The 20829-nt window shown below is 36.0% G+C and overlaps 1 protein-coding gene across 2 annotated transcripts in view; it reads right to left on the bottom strand.

The window, feature by feature from the left end:
* LOC106078569 (cilia and flagella-associated protein 47-like) overlaps positions 1–20829 on the bottom strand; it is a 66113-nt gene that overhangs the window by 13682 nt on the left and 31602 nt on the right. For both annotated transcript variants that reach the window (XM_056032232.1, XM_056032233.1), the window contains 19 exons: positions 20253–20510; positions 18346–18568; positions 16853–17048; positions 16265–16362; positions 15862–15978; positions 14210–14344; positions 13127–13390; positions 12134–12295; positions 9159–9261; positions 8086–8340; positions 7284–7423; positions 5975–6097; positions 4841–4970; positions 3984–4189; positions 3099–3242; positions 2889–3007; positions 1941–1995; positions 1620–1768; positions 53–194 (listed from right to left, as the gene is read on the bottom strand). In XM_056032232.1, the coding sequence (XP_055888207.1) occupies positions 53–194; positions 1620–1768; positions 1941–1995; positions 2889–3007; positions 3099–3242; positions 3984–4189; positions 4841–4970; positions 5975–6097; positions 7284–7423; positions 8086–8340; positions 9159–9261; positions 12134–12295; positions 13127–13390; positions 14210–14344; positions 15862–15978; positions 16265–16362; positions 16853–17048; positions 18346–18568; positions 20253–20510 (3019 nt within the window). The remainder of the gene's footprint in view (positions 1–52; positions 195–1619; positions 1769–1940; positions 1996–2888; positions 3008–3098; positions 3243–3983; positions 4190–4840; positions 4971–5974; positions 6098–7283; positions 7424–8085; positions 8341–9158; positions 9262–12133; positions 12296–13126; positions 13391–14209; positions 14345–15861; positions 15979–16264; positions 16363–16852; positions 17049–18345; positions 18569–20252; positions 20511–20829) is intronic.

Here is a 20829-nt window from a genome sequence, read left to right as displayed (position 1 = left end):
TGCACATTTTGCATGTAGAAATTTACAAAAAAATTTATTTAGCTGTTCTTACCTGGCAAGCACATGTAATGTTGATAGTCCTCTCTGGCAAGGAGGGTTTCACGTCCACACTAAGAGCATACCACAATCTGTAGCCTAGATAGTCTGCGTTATCTGTTTCATGACTGTACTCTTCTCCATCACTGTCTACATCTCTGGGGGGGGGGGGGGGGACAGGTAAATAAACATCAGATCAACTGTACATCAAATCAACTGTACATCAAATCAACTGTACATGAAATCAACTGTACATCAAATCAACTGTACATCAAATCAACTGTACATCAGATCAACTGTACATCAAATCAACTGTACATCAGATCAACTGTACATCAAATCAACAGTACATCAGATCAACTGTACATGAAATCAACTGTACATCAGATCAACTGTACATCAGATCAACTGTACATCAAATCAACTGTACATCAAATCAACTGTACATCAGATCAACTGTACATCAGATCAACTGTACATCAAATCAACTGTACATCAGATCAACTGTACATCAGATCAACTGTACATCATTTTATCTGTTTGTTTGTCTGATAAGTTTCAGATGCTCCTTCAGAAGTGAAGATTCATACATCCGGGCCCAAAGCGCAGAACTGTGGCAGAACTGGAAGTCATGACCATCCTTATGACAGCCCAAAGCGCTTACCACATGATCAGGCAGTTATCTGAATCAGACTGAACCCAATTGTGTCTTATCAAGCACAGTCAACCACTATACCTGCCCAATGTCTGAAAGCCAAGCTTTCTTGCAATTATTAATTTAAAATATACTTAAGCTCTTTCTCTCTGTTATTTTTTAACATGTTTTGATAGAATCAATGTTGGTATCATCAGTTGGGAGAGAAAGAGTTAAAACATAGTCCACTTTTTTTGAAAGAGAAGTGAGCAAGGGGTGTGAGTATAATAGCCAGTGTGTGATTATAATAGCCAGTGTGTGAGTATAATAGCCAGTGTGTCCTCTTCATCAGACCAGCCACCTTAGTATAGAACATATCTCTTACTTGTAAATAGGTGTTTAAATAAAATAAATAAAGTTGCCTTGAAAAATCTACTAACTTTAAATTAATTCAAATACACAGAAATATATATATATATATATATATATATATATATATATATATATATATATATATATATATATATATATATATATTTTTTTTAAATATTGTACTATTAGGCACACAAAGACAAATTTCAAACACAAAGTACAAGCAATTTTTTTCCCACATTTTTTAAACCTGAGCAAGTTTAGGTAGCAAAAATATTTAGTGTGTGTGTCTGGAACAAATAAGAAAAATGGTGTGTCTTAACATAATAAACAAAGTTATATTGAGAATGTCTTAACACAATAAAGAATATTATAAGATGCGTGTGTCTATAGCAATATAAAAGAAAGTTATATGGTGTGTGTGTCTGTAACAATAAAGAGCAATAAATACATATTATTTTAATACAAAATAAATAATAAAGAGCATATTTTTAAGTCTGCTTTATCCCACTTTGTTCACCAACATTGAAATATTAACATTGCTTGAACTATCTATGAACATTTAAGATGTACATACTTGTCAATGTTAGTTCTGGCAGTGAAAACCAGGACACCTTTGTATGTTCCCCTCTTTTTGGGGCTGGCATTGAACGTGTACAAACAGGTTTGGTTGGGTAAGGCTGTAATGTGTTGTGGCCCAGAGATGAATGGCAGATCAGACTCGACCTATCAGATAAAACCAGTAGTCAACCTCTATACACATTTACAGACATGTCTACAACAATAAAACTTAAAAAAAAAAAATTTTAAATGTGAAGATTAGAAAACAAAACAATAAACCAAATAATCAAATAAAAGTCTGTCATTTAGTCAGCCACACTCCTAGATCTTGACTTACTTTGTAAGTTAACTTTTTCTTGGTTACATTCGGGACATTCACTGAGTGAGCAATGCTGGAGATGAATGAAAGAAATAAGTAAGAACTAACCTATATAGCTGTCAGTCAAGAGAAGCTCACTTACACAAACTGGAAGGCATTTCTATGACATTTAAAATATAAGATTATATTTATGGCTGGTAAAAGAATATTTATTTTATAAAGAACTAACGATCTTAATCAAAACTTAAACAGTTGGTAAAATTTTGCTGTAAGAGTGGAGATGAGGATAAAAACCTAGACTGTATGATTTGTAAGCTTAGAGTGGAGGTGATGACAAAAACTTAGATTTGTAAGCTTTAAGTAGAGATGTAAAAGAAACATAAAATGTATATTTTGTAATCATATAATGAAGATATGAGGATAAAAACCTAGACTATAGGATTTGTAAGCTTTGGGTAGAGATACTGCTACTGCGCTCTTGCGCATGCTCCATTGGCTTCCCATGAAAGCGAGAATTGACTACAAGGTGGCCACACTTTGTCATCAGTGTATCTACAACAATGACATGCCCTTGTACTTTAGCGAACTGATCACTCCATATGTCCCTCAGAGTGCCCTGTGCTCAATGGACTCAACGCTTCTAGTGGTGCCACATTTCTCCCTCAAAAGCTACGGTCTGCTGGCTTTTTCAGTGCACGGACCAAAGGTTTGGAACTCACTCCCCATTGATCTCAGACAGACAACATGCTACACTACTTTCAAGAAGAACATTAAGATCTATCTGTTTAAAACTTTTTTAGATTTGTTTGTCATTTTAGCTCTCATGTTTGTAATGTTATTACAGCGCCTTGAGCCTACATTTTGTTTGTTAAAAGTGCTTTATAAATAAAATTATTATTATTATATATGAGGATAAAAACCTAGACTGTATAATTTGGATTGAAGTCTGACAATATGGGACTATACCTGGCCTTAGCAGCACAAATGAGCTTGATGTGGTCTAGTGCTAGTGGTCGCAGTCCAATACCATTGATAATAAATGTCTGGTCTGTTCCATCCATCTGATTGGTAAGAACCAAGCTACCCTGGTGATTTCACATTGAATTTTATAATAAATGAAAAAATATTAGTAAAAAAAAATGTTTCCAGAATGTTAGTAGATGAAAATGAACTCACATTGACTTCCCCTTCTTTCATTGGTCTAAACTTCAGGGGATAGTAAGATGTTGTGTAAGCCTTGGCCAGGAGCTCAGAGGGTCCAGAGAAGCCATTTCCTGTAATAGTGGCCTTGAGATTCCAGTCTGTGTCAGTCATGTTGACCTAAACACAAAATTCAAATTAAAAATAAAATGGTTAGCCAACTTTGCATGGTTTGAAAGACTTCAAACCATCATTATAACATAGTAAGCATTTAGCATTCATTCACTTGTACACATTCAGATCTCTTTGTACCCGGGCTTGCTGCCTTGCCTCATTGTGGCGCCCAGGTGGAAACGGTTGTGAGAGGGGACGGCCAAATGGGTAGCGAAACAAGGCTCCCCCGGGAGTGCCTAAGAGGGTGCGGGAAAATCCTCATTGCACTGTGCGGGGATGAAAAAGAGCTCCTGCAGCATTCTGTCAACGTCCAGGCGCTGTCCCTCAAGGGGCCATTACATAAATGGCGTGTCCCGCATGGTTAGCCTGGTATAGTAGAGGAAAACGACGGGGGTCCCAGTGGTGCAGCCTTTCGCCGCATCTCTAGTCCACAAGTCCAAAGTGACCATGTCCACTGAAAGTGAATGCAAAATCAACCTCTAAGTTTAACCTCAAGTCTCACCCCCCGTCGGACAGGGTGGCGAAAAAGGAGGAACTCGCAGCCCAATTCAGGCTGGTGAAAGGAAGCTTTTGTTTACTTTTGCTGGCCTTAGAGTTCCAAGTGCGACACACAACTCTACAAGACAATACCAGATCTTTTTGTATTCACTTCTACTTTCTTGCATTTGGCAAGTTACAGAATTTAACATTAAAGATAGAGATGTCTAAACAAAATACAAAACGACAAAAAAATAAAACATTACTTACAATAGGGATGTCCTGACTGACTACTTGATGGACTGGGGAGCTAAATTCTAGTTCTGCTATGTTGCTTTCTTTTACTACAGTGCACTCAATGCGGTAGACTCTTATATCATCAAAGGACTTCAGTGTGATAGTAGTTGAATAGTGTCCAGCCTCTCGTGCCCTGAACTCAATGGGTAGAAGTGCAAATTTTTCTTCATCTACATCAGCTGGAGATAAAATGAATATATGCTTCATTCTTTCTAGAGAAAGATAGCTAGAAGGCTCAGGATGGTTATAAGTTCAAACACCACCCAGCATCATTTTCTAGGAGGTTTGAAATAAAATATAATAATCTTCATTTCTTAAGGAAGTTTGACAAATAATCTTCATTTTTAAAGGAATGTTTAAAACTTATTCAACAAACAAGCATGTCTCCAATTTATTAAGTCTTTTATTCAACTGAACAGCCACCTGGAGGATGGAACCACCACTGCAAGTTTCAATAGTTTCCAATAGAAGACACAAACAAATAAAAGAACAGAATGCAGTCCAGACACACTAAGCTTGATGCCAGCCTCAATTTCCTTCTCTGCAAAGAGTTAGTTACAATCTTTCAACTCAGAACTGGACACTTGACATTTTCTTTTCCTCTAAACAGAATAAACCTCACAGACCCATACAATAAACCTCACACACCTTCCCAGCTGCATCCTACTTTAAAAAACTGTCAATATTACCCTCTTGGAATACCCCAATTTTGTTCCTCGGAAAGACGCAAATAGGACAAAAACCCAGCCTAACCAACACTGTATGGCAGTGCAGAACAGTTAAGAAGGACAGCATGCTACTTTATCATGGCAAAGAATTTACTGGCTTACCTTTATCCCCAATGTTTGGTAGACACTTTCCTTGACCATCTTTAGACGCAGGCATGACCAGTATGTTAGGGACTTTAAAAAAATCAGAATCTATTTCCACTCTGAAGACATCAGCCACTGGGCCAATACTCTGGTTCAACAATACAAAAGATTTAATATTACTGAAGGTAAGCAGATCAAGAAAGGCTGTTCATAGCCTTTAATGTCCAACTACTAATGACATGTATTTTTAGGATAACATAAGCAGAATGTGAACAGTTAAGACAAAAGATGATAAACAAAAACTCCTAAAACTAAAAAAATAAAGACAGCAATCAGAGTTGCTATAAATGCTGAACAAAAAACAAGAATTATGTATTTCTTTTGTATTTGGTCATAGTTTCCCAATGTCATCATTGCCAGAAGTGGTAATGGATATAAGCACTCCACTATAAAATGCTTCTTAATGGCAAAGAATCAATAAGCCTGTGACAACAGCCCAACTCACAGCTTTCATGTGTGGCTCAGATATTGAGTCAGGAGGAACTGTTTTCACTAATACAAGAAAGGGCAAAAGTGAGCAACTGGTGTCTAAACCAGTAAGCTTTAGGCAGAAGAGGTTCATTAGCCAAAGCTGGCTACCCACCTACATGAAGAAAAAATCTATCTGAATTCAAACCTCTGCTGCCTTGCAGTTACACCCAATCATGGGAAAGGCTTCAGGACACTGAGGAAAAATAAGGAGCAGATAAACTTCAGGCAATTAGCAGCACACAGTGTGACACCCTGGTAGGACCTGGGACATTGCTGACCCCAAACTTTATCCGTCTTTACTGTTTCTTCAGATACACCAAAAGTATGTCGAGGGAGAACTGCTGTGTGGGTGACATCAATCTAATCATAGCTAATGCCCAGGATTCATCTCATTTCTATGAGACGATCCATAGCCGCTTCCAGATTGAAGGATCCCAAATAGTCATGGTAAAAATAGTTAAAAACTTGTAGCCAAAACATTTAATCACATTTTCATTTTAATCTTAAAAAAGACACTTCATGACTAAAAGAGTAATGAAAACAAAATAATCTCTTCAAATATTCAAAACTATGTTATGTTAATAAATATAAGAGAAGGTTTATTATTGTCACATAGCAGACCTTGGCAAGGGAGACAAATGCATCTGGATTGTTAGATATGTGTTTGATGGTGTTGGCCTTCACGCTGCAGGTAGAAAGTGTCCCTGCAACAGCCCTGCGTTGGATTTCTAGGTCACTCATGTGCTGAAACATTCAGTTTAAAATAATGCAAATACAGAAAAAAAAAGAAATTACACAAGGAATTCTTTATGTTTGCAAATTTCATTTAAAAATTTTTATGATTGAAATAAAGCTAATAGAGATTTTCATTTACGGTGGAAAACTATAAATAGCTCCACTTTGTAGTGTACAGTGTTGACAAGCTATAGTTTTTACAAGTTCTAAGATTTAGTGCTTTTTTTAAGCACTGCAGAATCCAATTTCATAGCTCTTAGGTAATTGCTCAATTTTGTTATTCCTTACATGCCATTGTCTAGTTTATCATGAAAAATTCCCAATTAACGTAATGTAGGACTTGAGTGGAAATCAACAGTAAAATAATCATATTGTCTAGTAATCAAATATAAAGTTAAATAAATTGCCCCCTTCACATCTTGTGATCCATGAGACATATGATATAGGGCTCATTTGTTTCTTTAGTTGGTCAATAACAAACTTGTCATGTGAACAACACAATAATCCATCTGAAGTGGCAGGCTGCCTATTTGTGTGGTATGTGCTCCAGACTGTTTCTCAATTGTTTGAGTCCTACTCCCTGCCATCCCATTTCTTCCTGTAGGTTTATGCTAAGACCTAATAATCTTCAATCCTTTAAACTGCCTGTACTTTCCACCAACTGGGTGGATTCATGGGTATCCTAAAAAATCTGAAGGTCCAAATATGAGTCTTCACCCAGATTTAAACTCGAGTCCCCTCTGTTTAGAAGTCAAGTGCTATACCGCAGCCACCATGCCTTTAATCAAAAAGTAAATAGTCAAGTAAAGTACTCCTTTCAGACATTGTGATCTATAGGGCAGATGATATAACAGTCATCTGTTTCTATGGCCGATGGTTAACTAAGGTGTCATGTAGCCAGCACAACAACCAACCACTTTACTTTCCCAACAAATGTCAGGTATCAGGAGTTGGGTGGATTCAGGGGAACCCTAAAAGTCCCAAAATTAAAAATCCAAGACTTCACAGAAGATTCGAAAATAGGACCCTTCTGTTCGGGAACTAAGTGCTTTACCACTCAACCTCTCTTTAAACCAAAGCTAGAGTTAATTCAAAAAGCTAAACAGTTACCACAATGGTGCATTCCCTCAATGAAACAGAAACATGAAGATAATGTTGGTACTGTAACTGTAAAAGGAAAAAAAAGGGCAATAACCTGCTGAGAAGCCAGCATGAGTGCTCTCTCCCTAGCTGCGTTGGTGATGGGAATCTTCAACACTTCCTTCAGAGTAATTCCAGCTTCACATTTCCAATAAATGATTGCATCATCTCCACCAAACATGCCACGCCCTGTCCCTGCATAGGCAAAAAATATTTTAATGTTGATCTTACATTTCAAATGCCTAAATTGGTTTATTTTGTTAAAGGCCTCTGCGCGGTGTTGATTCTTGACAATATGTCTAGTGTAAATCTGACTGGAAGTAACGCTGAAGTCAACTAATTCAGTAACACCGGCGAAAGGCCGAAACAATCAAATATGTAGTCGACGCTGATGTTGTTCTATAACGATATTTAATAATGAAGAAGGGAATCGTCTGCTGTCAGCTATGTCCGTAAATCTGTATCTATTCTATTGTACTCAAGTCTACTACTCTACAAGAAGCGTCTTCCTTTTAGCGTCACTTAGAGCGTTCTTCTTTTTTTAAAGATCTGTCACGTCACTTGTCGCTAATTAAAACTTTCCCCTTATTCCCGAAACAAATAACTAATTCCTAATCATGTCATAACAACTTAGACAAAAAAAACCCACATAAAAACATAAATCTGTACTTAGCGACACAAACATACCAGCATAAACAGTTTACTTGAAGATACCTAAGTATAAGTTCACTTTAGAGACATAACAGCATGAAACAGAGAGATAACCAAAATATAATCACTTTGAGACACATGCAGAGAAATAACCAAAATATAAGCACTGAGAAACACGTGCAGAGAAATAAGCAAAACATAATCACCTGCTGCGGCTGCACTGCTGATCCTAACACTGTTTTTGCTGGGGACGTAAGGGAGGTAAGACGGTAAAGGCTGGAGAGCTGTTCCTTCTATAGAGTACAGGAACTCTCCAATCTGATCATTCACAAAAATGATTGAGCACTGGCGCTCTTCAACAGTGAAAGGCAAGTAACACACTTCTAACTCCACACTCCCTTGAGCCTCCAAGTAAATTGAAGTACTCGACAGGAAGAAAGCTTTCAGCTTTGGGATCTGAGCTGTATTTGTGTGTGAAAGGAGAAAAGGGGTTAAAACAAATGTGATTAATCTACTAACATTGCATATTAGACAGCTTACAAAAATTAATTATGTTAACAATTATCCCTATCAAAGAAAGGTTTTGTCAGTCATTTTATGTTATTTCTTTACACTTGATCTAGATCATAAGGTCAAGGGTTAAAAACAAAAGTACAAAGGTATTAATAACATTTTTGAATATGCCAAAATGAATTGTGCCTCCCAAGGGTAGCAATACTATGAAGGCTGCTATGAGAAAAACACAAACAGGGTCATCCTCATGTTACTTGGCAGCGCACCTTCACAGAGGACCTCAGAGCAGAGAACACCTTGTGCGAAGAGGCTGCAGACATTGCTGAGAACTGATTTCTATGGAGACAGTGTGTCCCTAAATAGGCAGAATGGCACAGAAGTGTCTTTGTCTAAGTAAGTCTCTGCAAAATATTCCTTCAATTTGAGACCATCCCACTACAGAGGTAATTGTTCTTTTTAAAGTATCAGTATCACTGACCTATAGTCTAAAGACAATCTTTTTTCTATGTCAAACAAGAAATGTACTAAAAATGATAAATATTCTGTTTCATCAATGTTCTGGCCTTTAAATACACATATTATCTGGCATACTTACATACTATCTGGCATACTTTACATAATCATCAATCAGAAATGGTCTTTAACTATTTTTTTTTAATATCAATCACCTTTATAATATTGTTATACAAATTTTTAAAAATCAATCCTATAATGAAACCTAAATTTTTCTTTTTGTTTTCACTAGGTAGCTCCAGATAAAACTTACATGTTTTCTGATTTGAAGCCTCTATGTTTGATGACAATACTTGCAGGGGGATAGCGTCTGACAATTGGTCTCCTGGTTTCTTCTGTGCTGTACTTTTACCAGGCTTTAAAGAAAGATTAATATTTTTTTAACTCTTTCTCTCCTAATTGATGATACCATTGTTGATTTGACTATATTAAATTTTTTTTGTTTGTTTTATAAACATTCATTTGTGTTATATAAAAAGAGCATGCATTTCCATTTAATTCTATACCAAATTTTTAAAAATTTTTAATTTAAAAGTTATACATGTTTAATCATAACAGGGGAAGTAAACTATAAATGAGCAAAATGAATAATTCCATAGGATTATGTAAAGTAATTAAGGAGAGAAAGAGTTAAGTCAGACTGATTCCAGCATGTTAAAAATAAATGTTATTCATTCTTTATTTTTAATTAACCCTTTCAGTACCCCAGCATTTTTCTTCTCTAGAGTTCCAACATTACACAAACCATTTATATTTTGTCTAAAATATAATCTCTATTTTATACCTTTTAACCAATTTTTTTATGGTCTTATTTCATTCTGTTAAGAAATAGATCTAATATGTTTATTCTTTATTTTTAAATCAACCATTTTAGTACCCCAGAATTTGGCTTCCCTAGAGTTCCAACCATAACATTACACAAACCATTTAGATTTTGTCTAAGATATAATATCTGTTGTATACAATAGTAAACCAATTTTTTGGATGGTCTTATTTCATTCTGTTAAGAAATAGACCTAATATATTCAGTGCCAGAAAATTAATTTTTTTATAATTATATTTAGCTTTATTATCCTGAAAATTTGTTTTAAGAAATGATGAATTTTTTTAGACTACTAAGCAGCTATATCAAACACAAAGCAATGAAGTCAAAACTTATCTCTAAGTACATTTAGGGCTATGCTGTATTCATTTAGATATAAATGCTAGGCCTAAAATATTGTTATAAACCTGGTGGTGGCACAGATGGGGTTAGTGGTGTGAGTGTAGTCAGCCGACGCAAATCGCCCCAGGTCAGCGCTAGACGAGCGGTCAACCGTGACGAGTTACGAAGATCGGCCGAAACGAGTGTCAACAAGAGGGTTCGGGAAGAATCGCCGTCGTGAACAGAGCTCATTAGCGTCACGAGAGTTGTAGTCATCTGACCACCAAGAAACGTCAAGCGGCGTTCTGTCCGGTTCTAGAAGGCCAGTAGGGACCCTATATAAAGAGCGGAGGTGTCGCAGTCAAGACGGTTCAGAAAGCGGGTTCACGACAGGAGTTCAGAACACGGTCGACTACAGCACAGTTCAACGGTGTGGTTCTGTACGGAGCATTACGACGGTTCAGTGCGGAGTACTGTCAAGTACAGTTGAGACGAACGGCGTCTTGATCTTGGTCTGTGATCGAGTCCGACACAACGAGCCCAAATGTGTGAAGGCAGTCCCGAACTGTTGAACCCAGTGCAAGCCCGGAACGAGACGGAGAGGATAGTGCAAGACTTGATACGGCGGAACGGTGTTATCGGAGAGATATTTGTTATCGCAGAGCTATTTGTACTGTTCTACGTGCTGCCAATTGTACAGTATTGGCTCTTATTTATGGACATTAAACCTTTACGTTATTTTGGAGCCCTGACTTGTCAAGTTCTTTAAGTTGGTGGTGTATGGTGCAGTTTGCAGAGAGCCTGGATAGTGAGATTCGTAACAATATTATGCAGAATGTAAAGTTTCTTAAGAAGGATTAATTTGGGACACAAAAATCAGAGTTAAAAAACATTTTATATAGAGTACTGTATACCATCAAAAGGTTTTAACTCTCTAAAGCCCTACAAGTTTCGACATAGACATAAACAGCATGAGAACAGAAATAGACCTTCACTTTTAAAACTCATTTGGTTAAAAAAAAAAAGAAAGTCAAAGTCAGTCTTCATACTGAAATCTGGATACAGAGTCAAAATTATTTTGTTAATATATGTAAACTTTCTTTTTTTTTTGAGGAGTTTACTACTACCATGATCTTTCCAGTTCTCCTGGAGAAAGCACAAACTGTGAGAACCCTTGGTTAACCTTTCATCTGAGATATTTATAGAGCCTAATATCCTAAATTGATTGAAAAGAAAATTATCTCAGAAATCATTTTGTTTGTTCTTTTACATGTATAGGAGGTTCCTTCAGAATTGAAGATTATCTTAACCTAAACCTATTGCAGAATGGCAGGAGATGGTGGCTGGCAGGAGATGGTGGCTGGCAGGAGATGGTGGCTGGCAGGAGATGGGGGCTGGCAGGAGATGGTGGCTGGCAGGAGATGGGGGCTGGCAGGAGATGGGGGCTGGCAGGAGATGGGGGCTGGCAGGAGAAGGGGGCTGGCAGGAGATGGTGGCTGGCAGGAGATGGTGGCTGGCAGGAGATGGGGGCTGGCAGGAGATGGGGGCTGGCAGGAGATGGGGGCTGGCAGGAGATGGTGGCTGGCAGGAGATGGGGGCTGGCAGGATATGGTGGCTGGCAGGAGATGGGGGCTGGCAGGAGATGGTGGCTGGCAGGAGATGGGGGCTGGCAGGAGATGGGGGCTGGCAGGAGATGGGGGCTGGCAGGAGATGGTGGCTGGCAGGAGATGGTGGCTGGCAGGAGATGGGGGCTGGCAGGATATGGTGGCTGGCAGGAGATGGGGGCTGGCAGGAGATGGTGGCTGGCAGGATATGGTGGCTGGCAGGAGATGGGGGCTGGCAGGAGATGGGGGCTGGCAGGAGATGGCAGGAGATGGGGGCTGGCAGGAGATGGTCATGGGACCAAGTCTGAAGAAGAATGAGTTGTCACAGATCCTTTTAGCTAACTTAAGAAAATGACTGACTTGAAGCTGTGGTCTAGTTAATCATACCAGATGGCTGGTAAATGGCTTTCAATTGATTCTTTCTTAAAACTCATTCTTTAAATCACATTTCAGATGGAAAATATAATGCTACATATTTACTTTTTCTTTTGATGTTGCCATGTTATTTTCATGAAAACTCTCGACTGCGCTGGAAGACTCAACAAGAGCAATGAGGAACTCTCCTGCTTCATGAAATGGATTGACCACATCTATTGTAAATTTTTTCATCTCATAACAAGGTGATTCCACTTTGACTACAACCTGGCAGGAAAGAAAAAAAAAAAGTTTAAAAGTTAAAAAATTTATAGAAAAAGTGTAGGAGGAGGGTGGCTGAGTGGTAAAGTGCTTAACTTCCAAACCGGGTGTCCTGGATTTGAATCATGGTGAAGACTGGGATTTTTTTATAGTGGGATCTTTGGGTGTCTCTGAGTTCACCAAGCTCTAATGGGTACCTGATATTAGTATGGGAAAAGTAAAGGCTGTTGGTCATTGTGCTGGCCACATGACACCATCATTAACTGTGGGCAATAGAAACAGATAAACTTTATATCATCTGCCCTATAGATCGAAAGGTCTGAAAGGGGAACTTTACTAAAAGGCTTAAATCATTTCTTAAAAGCCTCATTGTACTGAGTGATGAGATGATAAATTATTGAGTTCTGAAAATGCTGGATTGAAGAGAAAGTGCTTCTGTTTTTTTTTGTTTAATAGATATTAATGTAGAACAGACAACCAGATAAAAGAAAAAATAAAAGTATTGAAAAATTGCATTCTCTTAAGTCAAGGCAACATTTGCGGAGAAAATAACTACAACAAGAAATGAGTTATGTATCTAAATTAAATTGTAGAAAGAAAAGCACATTTATGCAGTTTTTAGAAGCTAATTTTAAAAACTTTAAAAGATATGTTTGGATATTCTGTATTTTAAATTTGTTAAATTTATATTAAAACTCCTAGAGCTTATTTTCACATTATTTTGCTTCTTTCTAAAAACTGTGGACCATCATTCCAACTTTTTAATGATTATAAACAGAGCTTTGAGATGTGAGTGAACATTTGAGAGCTACATGTTACTTTACACTTTTTACTTACTTTAGCCTTCACCACATCAATATCTGTGGTCAGTTTAAAACTGAGTGTGTTCCCCATGGTAGCCCCGTAGCGCCTGCCCACAAGAATCAGCAGGGCATCAGCATGGCGCATAAACCTGCTCTTGAAATCCACTGTCAGGGTCAAGGTGGACTTGGGGGACACAGTCACTAGGTTGCCTTTCTGGACATTGAAGTCTCTGGCATCGGGGCCAGCTAACAAGACATGGTAGACCAGACTTTTGACACTAGAGTTGTTAACTTTGACCTAAAGCAATGGAGAATTCATTTATTTAATTTACTCAAAAGACATTTTAAAATGTATTAAATTGTTTGTTTATAAAACATTTACTGAATGATTGATTAATAATCAGTATAAATACAAAGAAACATTTACATTTAATAAGAATAGCCTTGACTATTCAATAATTTTGTTTCCCTTTAACATATTTTAATGCTTGCAGTGCCAGAGAATGACTTTTAGTTTATTAATTTTAAATGATTTTTAGCCTTGCTGTCTTGAAGAAAATTATTACTGGAGAGGTGAGTTTTTAACTATATCAAACTTTTTGGTAACATTTTTGGTTAGTGTAAAATATATCAAACTCATTATAAGCTTATGTAAAGCCAAAATAGTTTTTTTTTAATTATGTAAAGATCTTTTGATGCTTAAGGTTCATATAAATTTCTTTTTTGCTTAGATTTATTTGCACTCCCAGAAAAGCCTGACTATGTCATTAAAATGAATGATAGGATTAATTGTTTATGTAAATATTATACATAGATTTCTGCCACTTCAGCATGTACTTACCCTGTCTTAGTGATGAACAAAAAATGAAAAGAATTACAAAACCAAACTAGGAAAAAAAACATTTGAATGAATAACAGGCAACCTTTAGGATATGATTTCTGAGAATGTTTGTTTCCCTTATTAAAACAATTTAAGAACAGCTAATTAATTTCAGTCTTATAAAAGGCCATCTTAAAAATAAGTTTATATAAAGAAATTCTTTTATAAAGAAATTTTGACATTTATGAATATAAAACAAGAAAACAAGAATAAATTGTATACATATAAGAATTTTACCTGTCTTGAAACTGTAGTGTGCAGATCTCCTACAAATTCTATTGTTGCCTTTGGTACATAATGAGGAAGCCGATGATACAAGTTGACCAGAAGCAAGAGCATGGCTATCGGATTAGGGTCAGTGATATCAATGGCCTGCCATGTTAGACAATAGAAATACAGCATTTACATAAACATTTAAGTATAGACAGTAAATAAAAGTCATTGACAGCAAACTCCTACATGTTCAGAGTGTCATGTCAGTCTCTAGGAAGGGATATATCTGAATTATTTCTAGACTTATATTACACAAACCACAATTGCTGAGTTGAGTTTAAGTTCAGAAATTAAACAAAACAACCTCTTAGGGTTTTTCTCTAACAAAATGTAGTACATTAATGAAGAAGAAAACAACTAGACCTAGATGACCAATTCAAAAGTCTTAGTCTGTTTTATAACTTAGTCTGTTTTGTAACTTAAAAACAATTGCACATTTTTTTAAAAATACGAAACAAAAAAAAACAGCCAAAGTGATAAATTATAGATGAGTGGATTTTTGTTTCTCATTTAAATGAAATAAAGCTGCAGTTTGTTATTAATTCTGATTATTAACAAAAAAATGATTAAATAAAATTTTGAATCTCTTAAACTAAACAAAATTTCTTAGCCATGTATTATCAAGTTGTGTGAGACATCAATTATGAAGGTCCAAAGAAATACAATGTGTTTTTAAAAAGGATAGCACTACAATGTGAACACAGCCAAACAGACAATTGGTGCTAGAAATGTTGACCATTGTTTAAGATTGTTAAAGCAACTTAAGACTCTTTGATATCAATCATGCATTGCAAGGTGACACTGAAGTGTATAATTAGAGAATGCTTTGTTGGTTAAACCTGTGATTGAAAGGAGATGATGAGGTCAGCTTTTACCTTTTATTTCTATGATAGTCTGTGTTGGGAATAAGCATATGTTTATGTTAATACTTTGTTAATACATAACAAAACTCATACAGAATCTGAATTCACCAGGATGTTCACAACAGATTCATGCATACAAAAGTTTGCAGCCAACTTCAAATAAAATAAAATCAAATCACAAAATAATGTAATAGAAATATAACAGTAAGCTTTAATTCATTTTTATAAATGAAAAAAATAATAGGCGATTAAGTTTTTGTTTCACTGTTGTGAATACAGAGTTTGTAACATAATGAGCCATATATCTTTATATACAGATCTTATTGTGGTGGAAAGGCTTTCATGAATGTGTTGACAAAAGCATGTGAAGATAATAATGTTCTAGGCATTCATGTTAATTAGATGTAAGCTGTACTAGGTCATTGGCTTTCCAGAATTATTCAGCGCACCCGATCCATGCTCCAATAACATTAGGGAAGAAAAAACACTTTTATGAGAATGTCTTAGAATATATAATGTGCTTTATCTTTCTGAGTATTTTATTGGGTTGTGTTTTTGTATTTGTAACCCTAACCCTAATGTGAAGATTTGCTTGTTATAAATCTCAAGGCTCTATTTTGCATTTATTCTATAAAACAATTCAAGTTTTCAATTCCAGTTGTCTGCTCCTAGATCCAATGATATTAACAATCATCACATACACCATTTAAGTCCTAATCAATAATTTACTCATTTGTAATCATTTCTTTTTACCTGAATGTCATAATCAATATCAGCTAATCTCATCCCACTGATGACTTTGAGTGCATTATGTAAACATTGTTCTGCAGAGACTGGGTGGGTGTACATGAATTTTAAGTGGCTCTCAATCTGTTGATACAATCATATAAAACTTTAAAAAAATCATATAGCACTAAGTGAAACATTTGGCAACAAGTGAGACATTTAGCATCAAATCATACATTTAGCATCAAATCATACATTTAGCACCAAGTGAGACATTTAGCATCAAATCATACATTTAGCACCAAGTGAGACATTCAGCATCAAGTGAGACATTTAGCATCAAGTAAGACATTTAGCATCAAATGAAACATTATTTCAAATTTAGATGAGATTTAAATGATGACTATAAATGATAAAGTCAAGAACCAACCAAGAATGGCAGGTGTGCTCCGAGTACTGCCCCCAGAACTAAGCCATCCATTAGGTCATAGTCAAAGTTGACAATCCAACGTGCTGGAGGTACACCACCTAGAAAGACATGAACATCATTACCATCAATACATCATCAAGACATCATACAACAGCCTAGTGATTAAACACATGTGAAGCTAGTGATTAAACACATGTGAAGCTAGTGATTAAACACATGTGAAGCTAGAGATTAAACATGTGAACAGCTTAGTGATTCAACACATGTGAAGCTAGTGATTAAACATGTAAACAGCCTAGTGATTAAACATGTGCAAAAATCCCTTTGCAAAATTGTTCTATAAAACCACAACAACTGTTACACAGGATGAGTCATATTTGTTTTGTGACTGAAGACAGCCAATGATTAAACACTCTGCACTTTGGAAGAAGAAATACCCAAATAATTTTTTTTTGCACTTTCTCAGTACATTAAAGTACAAAAAATAAATGTGTAGCTTAAAATCATGAGCGACATTGTTCTTTTGTGCTGTTAATAAATGTATTTCTTTATTCTAGAACATTTAGAATGTATGTGTCAAGCATTGACCTTTGGTGCAGTCCTGCCAAATTTGAGCCCTGTAAGTCTCATAGTAATGATTCATCCAGGCCAGCAGTATTCGCTCTGGCACACCATAGATATTGCTGGCCAAAGGGTCAGGGTTCACTATTGGCATGGATATGTCTTTGTATGGTGTGGACAAAGCCTTCAGTGTCTTGGGAGTGACTTTCGCTAACACTAGAACCTGAGAAAAAGACAAGAAAAATTGAGTTGAGTGAATCTTTACCAGTGATTAGCAAACTTTGCTGCAGGGCTTAAGTCTTCCTCAGATTGAATTTGATCACTGTTGGGTAATCAACAAATTTACATATTCAATTCACATTCAAATTATTTGTTTTTTTAAGTTTTCGATATTTCTTCAGAAGTAAAGATTACTAGGAACACCCATTAAACCTCAGTTACATCAGATCTGGATGAAGTGGGAGACTGCTCTCCATTCATGTTAGAACAGAAAGATTTTAACTCTTTCTCTCCTAATTGACTATACCAATGTTGATTTGACCCCATTAAACTAAATTGATTTTCGGATTTTTTAAACTTTTATTTGTGTTGTGTAAAAAGAGCATGCATTTCCCTATAATTTGATGCCAACTATAACATTTTTTGATATCAAACAAAAACGTTAATGAAGTATAATCATAACAGGATAGTGAAATACAAATGTACAAAATAAATGATTCTATTGGAATGAAGGAAATAATTACAGAGAGAAAGAGTTAAAACTCCTTTATCCCAGTTTCCGTCAAGGAGTTTCAAGGTCACTTATCTTTGAGAATTAGAGAAGTACATAGAAGTCTAATTCATAAAGTGCTGGTCATGTGTGTGTGTGTATCTTACCAATGTGAATGTTGTTTGTGTTTGTATCTATATTGTTATTGTTACAGTAGTAATACACTGAAGTGGACAATTAAAGTCAAATGAATTTCCATTTTTTTGTACCAATAAAATTATACAATCTTATATTATCTTATCTTATCTTAGATCTTAATCCAAACCTCATTCAGGAAGTCAGAGATTGGAAGTGGGCAGTATTGGGACTCAGGACCATCACCATGACAGTCTGAAGCAGACCACATGATCAAGCAGCTATTTATAGTTATCCTACCTTTGTTCATGATGACATTAGTTAGCTTAGACAATATACAATTTGGGAACCAATGATTCATAAGCTATAAACAGTTGAATTTCAATAGCTGTAAGTGTATGTGTTTCTTATTTATATTCTTTTATTAAACAAACTAGACATTATTAGATCTCAAAAAACACTGACATGAACTGAAACAATGAATCCTTTCTATTCTGTGAATTGAATCAACTGAATCAGTTCAATTCTGCAAACTGATTAAACTGAAATAGTTCAATTCTGTGAATTGAATCAACTGAATCAGTTCAATTCTGCAAACTGATTAAACTGAAATAGTTCAATTCTGTGAATTGAACCAACTAAACCTATTTCTGAAATAATTCAAGTAAAAGCCTACTTTGAGAATTTGCAGCAAGACATCCAGCCACATCCTCTGAGAGATAAACTCAAAGTTCTCTTCATCAACTTCATAAAGTATTTTCACTGTCTCTGCCTCTTTGTCATTGCCTTGCCGGAGCAATTCCTTCTTGACAGAGAATTGAAGCTGACGCCAAAGTAGATAATCAGCAGGTGCCATCAGAAATTCTGGGTCGATGGAAGCAACAGAAGCTCCCTGGCATCTAAAGAATAATATTTCATATTATCTTATAAAAACTATTCACATGAAATTTATTCCATTATTTAAAATTAAAAATATTAATAGTTTTACAAATTCATAACACTACTGTCGGTGGTGTGTACTTTGTATTCTTTCTGTATGACTTCTTTTTGAGTACACAATTTTGGAATCCACCCTGGCAACTTTGTATATGTAGTGTTTATATTTTTATCTCCTGCCTGGGGAGTAAAGTCTGCATTTCAGTGTTCGTAAGACTCTTTGGGGCAGCATTACTTTTCTGCTCCCCCATTCTCAGGGAAGCAGTTGTAAAGCCAGTTTTTAGCCCGCTTGGAGCTATCTTTTGGTTACCAGTAGCCTGGCATGAATGTGCCTGATCAAAGTTTCACCTGGGCAGAGAGTCACTGCCCTGCTTAAGTTGCTTGGCTAGTTGATGGCTAGACATAGCAAGGTATGAAGTTAACAAAATTCTGATAGAGATAGCCACTGAAAAGCTTTTTTATTACAATATTTTCACCCAAATGTTTCATTTAATTTAAATCATTCCAATCAAACTAAAAGATAAGCATTAAAGAAAAAAAAGTATTAGTAATTATTTTCTTATCTTATAAATTACAGACGTTCATTTAAAAAAGAAGATTGAGATTTTTAGTTCAGTGTGCATATCCTTATTAAATGAAGGCACACCTTGTAAAGTAAAAGCACAGCTTATCAAGAAATGGAATTTTTTAAATACATTTTGGACATACCTTCCCAAATTTAGATTATTATGTGCTAGCCCAAAAGCCAAGCAGGTCAGCAAGGGATGGGGGATCAAACTCAGGACCATCCCAATGACAGTCCAAAGTGCAAACCACATGACCAAGCAGCCATCCACTTGGCTGCCTGGTCGTGCGGTTTGCGCGCTGGACTGTCGTTCGGATTTATTGATGGCCGAGAGTTCAAACCCTGCCCATAGTAAACTATCTTCAACTCTGAAGGAACATCCGAAACATGTAAAACATTTTACAAACATTTTTAATCAAGTGTAGTTACACGGATCCTAAAGTGCAGGTAGAGCTCTAACCAAAATTGGGTACACCAGATCAAGAGATGGTGCATGCCTTCAAATGTAATAAGTAAAATAAAGTTCCCCTTTCAAACCTGTCCTTACAGGATTGTCTAACAAGAATATTATCTTTTTATAGATCTGTTTTAGGATAAAGCTGTGACTTTTTAACCTGATCTATCAGATCTTAGTATTTTTATTTTCTATTTACTAACTGTAGGAGACATTTGATATTAATATTTTAAATCATTTTATTAGTTGTTGTCCCTCATTGCTAATTTACATTATTATTAATATTGGTATTATTTTGCAGTTTAAATAATTTTATTTTCTAGCCATACCTGCCCCTGACAACCATGTGGTCTTATAGGGCAGAAAAAGAAGTAAATGTCATCTGTTTCTGGTTAATAATGGTGCCATGTGGCAAGCACAACAACCTTCAAATGTATATATATGTATGCATATATGTACCCTGTGGGACCAAGTAAAGCAAAGGACGTTTGGGCCACGAGGCCTTCATCAGCTACAAAACAAAAAAAAAAAAAAAAAGACAAGTTTTTTGAGTTTTGAACTTTCAAATGTAGTAGCCCTGTATAAAATGCTTCTATTACACTATACAAAAAGGTTAACAATGACTGACCTTAAGAAAGTTAACAGAGTACAGTGCTGCCAGTAAATCTGCTTGACTCGTTCCAGTGGGTCTGCAGGAAGTGGTGAGTTGATGGGGATGCCTGGGACGGGACGGCCACTAAGGAAGCTGATCATGTCGTAGATAGTCTTGGCCATTTTGTTGAAACCTGTCTTGGCTTTTTGTTTTTTGCTGCCTCTAATAGGGACTTTACTGACTGTCTCTTCTTTGATAACAGACGTATCTGTTGCAATCTTTTTACTAATTGACCTTGGTGTTTAGAGATAGCATTCATTACATACAAATATAGGTCAGTGAACATGAATAAATTGCTGGAGAGAGAACATATGTGTCAAACATACAATAGTGAAAAATATAATATTAATTTTCTTCACAGCAATGTATGATTTGTTTTCAACCTTTTGAGATTGGAATACCAGATTTATATCTCCTGGTTGAAGGACTATGATAGGGATTGTTCAAACATTTTCACACTTAAGAACTTTCTAGCAGAGTAGCGCGGAGGTAACTGAAGAAATACAGAAGTCTTAAGAAAACAGACTAATACTACATGGGCTCTGTGTGCCCA

Source organism: Biomphalaria glabrata, chromosome 6, assembly GCF_947242115.1.
Source record: "Biomphalaria glabrata chromosome 6, xgBioGlab47.1, whole genome shotgun sequence".
In the NCBI taxonomy this organism is placed as follows: domain Eukaryota; kingdom Metazoa; phylum Mollusca; class Gastropoda; family Planorbidae; genus Biomphalaria; species Biomphalaria glabrata.
This window is presented reverse-complemented; position numbering and strand designations above follow the sequence as displayed.